Genomic DNA, 6473 nt, shown 5'->3' with positions numbered 1-6473 from the left:
GGGGGGGCGACGGTGGTGCATAATGCTGCTCTTGGTTTTGTTTGATGGAGAGACGATACAGCTTTCTTCTACTTCACGTGAAGTAGCGGTGATCTATCGGGATATCCATGTCATGCAGAAGAAGACCAAAGTCTTTTTACAACGGTTGCTAACGAGGTTTATCCTATGTTAGTGAAATCGTGTTATTAAAGATCGGCTGTCATCGTATTTCATTCGTCCTCCATATGTCCACCAACTCCAGAACAAGAAGATTGATTGGATGTAGGAGGAAAGACCTTGGTTGTCGCAGTGCAGTGGACCGTTGACTCATCTGACGGCGTCACACTCTGGCTAGAGGTAGAAGATGGGATCCTACATCATGGCAACTTTAAACGACATAACCAATGTGACTTATGAGAATAGCATGGTAGCAGGAGCAGGATCCGTTCACATCAACTGAAGGCAGTTAAGGTTAGCGTTCTTATCATGAGCTTACGTATGCATCTATGACTGCGCCGCACTATCGTCGGGGATGCGTATCCTTCCTTCATGACCACTTCGACCTTGAGCGTTTGTTCGGGGATTGTCTGAGAAGCGAAGGATGGGCTCTTATATTAGTCGCTTACGAACAGTCGAGTAAGAGTTGAATCATTATTCGCTTTCCGTACATTGGATTCATGCCCTTACCAGCCGTTTTGTTATCGTACTTCTGATGAAATTAGTCCGGATGTTCTTTTCGGTACGTAATGAGAAGCAATGGAGATCAAATGCATCTGATATTTATCTAATGCTCCTGTGATGGTAGGCTATACGACTTACAAGGTTGTCAAGGTCAAAGATAGATATTTGGGACTCCTATATTACACATCTGTGATATGCATTTTTGCATATATCATCTATAGCATATTTGCGCAAGAACTGTATCTGAAAAAGTCTCCACCTGTAGCTGGTAGGCTGCCAGTCAAAGTGTTACGTGCTTCCAAATAATCTCCTTAATTACGCTCTAGGGTTTGTTCGGGCGAGTGCGAAACTCGACGTCAATTTGTCCGCACCTTTACCTTCATACTGCAACATTGCACCTCCGGTCACTACCAATAACATTTTCAAAAACTGTTTGAGATGGACAGCTCAGCAGATTGTCTTTCCCTATGATGGCGAACTCGAAAGTGTGTTCCTCACAACACGGGTCACAATCGCACGGACACCCACTCCGTCCGCGATGTCGTGCACCGACTTTGAGACCGCGTGTCGTCCGCCAACGTATGATGAATTACTGATGCAAACAAACACTACCGTCTCCACCTATTACATTGCCAACGTCGAAAACGTGACCCTTCGGGTTGACCACGGTGTCCGGGTTCACTACGATTCATCCTTGCTAGGTCTCGGATCGCGCGCTATACCCTCAAAAGAAATGGAAGGAAGAATGTTGAAGGGCTGCTCAGGAAATGACAAGAATTACTTGTCTCATTTAAATTGGGATCAAGATTATCGGAGGGATAGTAATACCTCAAATCATCTGGACACTTTTTCCATCCGAGATTTGCTTATTAGCGCAAACTGCGATAACACGGGGGCAATGATCGATATGGAGGGACCAGCTACGGCGGATGGGGCGGCAAATGGCGAGACCTTGCGAAATTCTGGATTTGTTATATCCAGTAAGTACTCATATGGTTCGTTCGCGTGGATTCGGCGGTATTCTTGACTTTATGGTTTCTACATAGTACCCATCGTTTATCAGAATCGCGGCGACTTCCGAAAAGCAGAAGAAATAACATATCGTTATATCCCCGCCCAAAGTGAGTGCTCCACACCCTTCTCCCTATCGCAAACCTTTCTTGAAGTAACCTTGCTTCAATTCAACCGTAGTTGACGGTACAGAATTCAAAGTTCTTGAAACAAAACATAACCCCGACGGGTCTCTGACATACCTCAACCGGCACGGGATACGTCTCGTATTCGACCAAGCTGGCCAAATTGGTCAATTCGACATGATCGCCCTCCTCACGGCGCTCGTGGCTGCCATGGCGCTTCTCAGAATTGCAACACTGATTGTGGAGGTTCTCATGCTTACGGTCATGCCACAGCGAAATCTGTACAGTCAAGCAAAATTTGAATCAACGGAGGACTTTTCTGATATTAGAGATAGGTTGAGCGAGAAGGTTGGCAAAGATGATTTAAAAGTAAGGACGACGCAGCCGCTCTCCGGTAGGCCGGATGACGAGCCCGACAAGAAGGTGGAGGATATTGACATTGGAGCGGCAATGGGTCAGCTGTATGGGCCGAACAAGGTCTAAGATGTTGTGATTAATTATTCAGAGCCTTTCGAATTATCGTTATTATTTTGAACCAAGGAAGCATGGAGGTTGTCAGCCCAGTAGAGGTCGTCTAGTAAAAGGATAGAAGTTTATGTCACCTGTAAAATTGTGGGTAATAGAGTTGGCAGTAGTCGCTGGGGTGGAGCGCAGGATGGAACACCAGCGCAATAAATCGCGTCCATGTTGATGGATGCTGCAAAGCAATTTGAGGAGAGTCTTGCCTATTCCATTGCTGAGTTCTCAGCAAAAGCTGCTCACGGCGGACGATCATATGCTGCTTTCATCCAGATGGATGCTGCGCCGTGCATACGCATACCCTGAACCCATAGATGGAAAGGAGAAGTCCTCGCCTAGCTTGTTAACGTGTTCGACTTGCAACCATTCCGTCATCCAGGGCATCCATTTGTATTTAAGTTGGCCTTTAATTGTCAGGTATGTTCTCCCACTCCGTTTTCCTTGAACTGGAATATCTTCGATCCATCAATAATACCTAGATTGGAGGGCTACAACCCTTGTCGCTTCTTAAATATTTAGAGGTTACGAGATGGCCTACGAGCATTTTCAAAGGGTATACCCTATTTCACGAGGGTCGGAATTAATTATCCGATAACTGAGTGGCCCCAAAGTTCGGCCCATCGTTTAGGTTGGATGTAGTGGCACATATGCCATATGCCATTCTGCTGCCCTGCTACATCGTAACCAATCTAGCCCTTACTCCGCCCATCTTTCCGGTCCATAACATCAGCAATTTGAAGTGAGACCAAGCCACTCCTTCTCCCTTCGTATCATGCTCTCCGGAAGTGATTCCCGCCTTCTTCAGATATCGGTTCTCATCTGGCCCTTGCAGTACTTGCTCGGGTCGTGGGACAGAGCGCTCCTTGTTGTATGTGCCATATGCCTATTACTGGAGTCGCAGAAAAGAAGCCGTGCTGAACGACTTGTGCAGGATTTGAGGGATGTGGAAAAGGTTGTTCTGTTCGTATGATGACTTTAAACAGAAGTGATGGGTGAACTGACAGTGTGTCCGGTTTTGCAATTAGTTACATCGAATCATTGTAGACGAGTGTCCAGTTTGGATGGTAAGTATCGTGGTAAAAGCGACCGATCTATAGCTCATTCTGGACTTCACACCCATAGGGCATATCCGCCATCCTGGAAACTGTAAAATGCGAGGCGTACCCTCATAAACCGTCACCCGGGTGCGGATGCCATTTTGATATGATGCACCTGCATTTGAATAAGCGGGGCATGAAACACTGTGGGTTTTGAGGTGGGCGTGCTGAGGATACTTCGACACCAGGCCACTGAGCTGTGGTTTTCATGTAGATGGAGCGACCCATGAAAGTGAGATATTTCAAAAGTCTATGGTGAAAGATTATAACCGAAGGCAGGAGGATGTCGGTGCGTTTACTCGTTGCAGAGGTCTTTCCCCCAGTGTCGGTTTATGTGAACGGTTGACAATTGCAGATTTGGTTGCTTTGGCTTTCAAGAAATCAAAGGACACCGGTCAGACTGTGGAATTTGAAATGCATCTCGAGGTAAAATATCTCCTATTCATCGCTGACATTCAGGCAGCTTATGGTTGGTCGAAAGGTTCACCTTACCGCGGATGGTAATTGGACCAGCAATGCGGAACCTGGAACAAGATCGTCCATACGGCATATTGTCTTCACAGCTAGTTATGTCGGCCATCAGGATGGCACGGAGAGATATTTGTATAGTAAGCTGCCGAAACAAAACCGTTTCGCTCTTGTGTGTCTGATCTGACATCGTGATTCCGTGATATTTGTCCAGTATGTAGAGACATTTCCGAAGAACGGGAATACATTGATTCTCTCAAAGCAAGTGAAGCGCGAACAGGGTTAATCTTGAGCACCACTGACGATGGTTTGTGTTATTTCATTCGTTCATTAATATTCAATACTCGCTTCAATGGCACTCGCATTTTAGGTATCTATGAAATTTACTCAAACCAGATCATCAACCCCCTTTCGCTGCGTATGTACGAGCAACTGGGATATACAAAGGAAGAATTTTGCCGTCTTGTGGGGACAGTGCCCGAATTCATGAAGCTGTTGCATCCAGACGGTCTGTTATTAAGAGTATGGTTCTCGGCAGTATTGTACTGAAATTCGACAACATCCGTCATTTTAGATGTGTCACTAGCAGAAGAAACCTTGCGAGAAGTTTTTGACGGTCGTTTAGAAAAGGTTAGACTAGAGATGCGAGTGCAGTGCAAAAGTGGCGACTATCGTTGGTTGTTAAGTCGGGGACGGGCGGTGAAGTTTGATGAACATGGTTTGCCCACGTCTCTGGTCTGTAATCAAGCCCAGGCACTTCTCCGACAAGCAAGATGGAACCTTACCATTCACAGTGCGTCTCTACAGATAGGATCAATGACAAATATACACGAACGCAAAACCGCTGAACTGACACTGGTAGAAAGGAACCGACAACTGGATTCAGCTTTGCAGCAGGCGGCGGCGGCAGCACAGAGCAAGGCGGAGGTGAGGTTAGCTCTCTCTGCGATCACATTTCACCGCTAATCTTCCAATTTGTCTTGTCCACACAGTTCCTCGCTAATATTTCGCACGAAATTAGGTAAATGTGCCATCGGATCACCATGTCAGTGTATTGTTTATTTTGACACTAACTTCGGTGCACCCCTCTATTAGGACGCCGCTGAACGGCATTATTGGTCTCGGCAGCATTCTCTGGGAGACTCCCCTTACGCATGATCAAAAAGACCTCCTAAAATCGATTCGCGATTGCGCGGATGGTCTCTTGCTCATCGTCAATGATGTAGTGAGTATAATGGGTTTTAGCCTTCGGGTTCAAGGACTTTGGTGCTGATGCTAAGGAACAAAAAGTTAGACTTCTCCAAAATCGATGCCAATAAGATGGCCCTTGAAAATCGCCCATTCGATTTACTGGGATGCATTGACAACGCCATTTATCTTTTGAATTTGCGGGCGAGCGAGAAGGGAATCGGATTATACAGCCGCGTTCGGGTAGGAACTCCGAGGTTCTTGTGGGGGGATGGAAATCGATTGAGACAAGTGCTCATGAACATCATTGGGAACGCAGTACGTTTGGACAATTATCCTGTGTGATTGAACGTGGGGTGCTTTGGTACTAAAGCCAATATAGGTGAAATTCACAAACCACGGCGAAGTAGTAGTCAACATTGACTATGATCATTTGGATTCAAGCCGCTTTCTCGTCCACTTTCGGATTAAAGACACTGGAATTGGTATCCCGGATGATCGTCGACACCTCCTATTTAAACCATTTTCGCAGATTGATAACTCGACATCACGAAAGTACGGGGGAACAGGACTGGGGCTCGCTATTTCGCAACGACTGGTTCAAATGATGGATCCCAACTATGGCAAACTGACTGTTGAGAGCCGGGAGGGGCACGGAAGTACGTTTTGTTTTTCGCTAGAGATGAGAGTTTGTAGTTCGGAAGAGTCCGCGAATATCACAAAGGAGGAAGTCAAAGTCCAGCGAGAGGCGGCGAGATTGGCCGAGAAGTTTCCGATGAGTATATTAATGGCGGAAGACAATCCTGTTAATCAAAAGCTATGTCTACGGATGTTACAGGTAGATCAAGGTGAATGAGTATCTGTATGACCGACTATTGAATGATGTTCTGGTTATTTCAGAGGTTAGGCTACACAGCTGACATAGCAGGCAATGGTCAGGAAGCAGTCGACGCATGCAAAAAGAAGAAATACGATCTCATTCTCATGGTATATTGTCGAACATCTGGACCTCCATGTAAATCGCAAGACTCATCGATCTTTTCGCTCACCTCATCAGGACATGCAGATGCCTACTATGTCTGGGGTTGAGGCAACACGTCTCATACGTAGCGACCCGGACATTCACCAACCAACCATTTATGCCTTAACTGCCAATGCCAGGGATACAGATAAGGATCTTTGTATACGAGCTGGAATGGATGGACACATCTCAAAACCGTTTAAAGCCGAGACACTTATTGAAATGATGGAGCTTTGTGGGAAGGAGGTGTTGCGAAGGCAAACCCTGGGACTATGAGGCGGATGTGCCTGTGCCAAACAAGTTGCATAGAATGCTGGAGTTTAATGTTTTTAGTTTTTTTTATCTCAAGTTGCCAATTTTTAATGTTTCTAATCGTAGACTGAT

The 6473-nt window shown here is 46.0% G+C and overlaps 2 protein-coding genes across 2 annotated transcripts; both read left to right on the top strand.

Annotated features, from left to right (window-relative positions):
* The first annotated feature begins 548 nt into the window (after nt 1-548).
* Nucleotides 549-2463, top strand: SPPG_00335 (uncharacterized protein). Its single transcript, XM_016748662.1, has 6 exons — nt 549-615; nt 702-718; nt 785-928; nt 987-1640; nt 1707-1781; nt 1852-2463. Exons 1-6 carry the CDS (start codon nt 581-583, stop codon nt 2277-2279), a joined length of 1353 nt encoding a protein of 450 aa, XP_016612656.1. The 5' UTR covers nt 549-580; the 3' UTR covers nt 2280-2463.
* Nucleotides 2464-2814: 351 nt separating this feature from the next.
* On the top strand, nt 2815-6473 carry SPPG_00334 (PAS domain S-box protein). The gene is made up of 16 exons (XM_016748661.1): nt 2815-3267; nt 3341-3379; nt 3438-3558; nt 3627-3701; nt 3768-3838; nt 3894-4020; nt 4095-4187; nt 4251-4388; nt 4455-4615; nt 4688-4807; nt 4873-4901; nt 4976-5105; nt 5171-5386; nt 5451-5906; nt 5969-6055; nt 6126-6473. Exons 1-16 carry the CDS (start codon nt 3088-3090, stop codon nt 6363-6365), a joined length of 2283 nt encoding a protein of 760 aa, XP_016612655.1. The 5' UTR covers nt 2815-3087; the 3' UTR covers nt 6366-6473.

The sequence above is a fragment of the Spizellomyces punctatus genome, assembly GCF_000182565.1.
Source record: "Spizellomyces punctatus DAOM BR117 chromosome Unknown supercont1.1, whole genome shotgun sequence".
Lineage (NCBI taxonomy): Eukaryota > Fungi > Chytridiomycota > Chytridiomycetes > Spizellomycetales > Spizellomycetaceae > Spizellomyces > Spizellomyces punctatus.
Note: the sequence above shows the minus strand (reverse complement) of the source record. Positions and strands in the feature narration are given on the sequence as shown.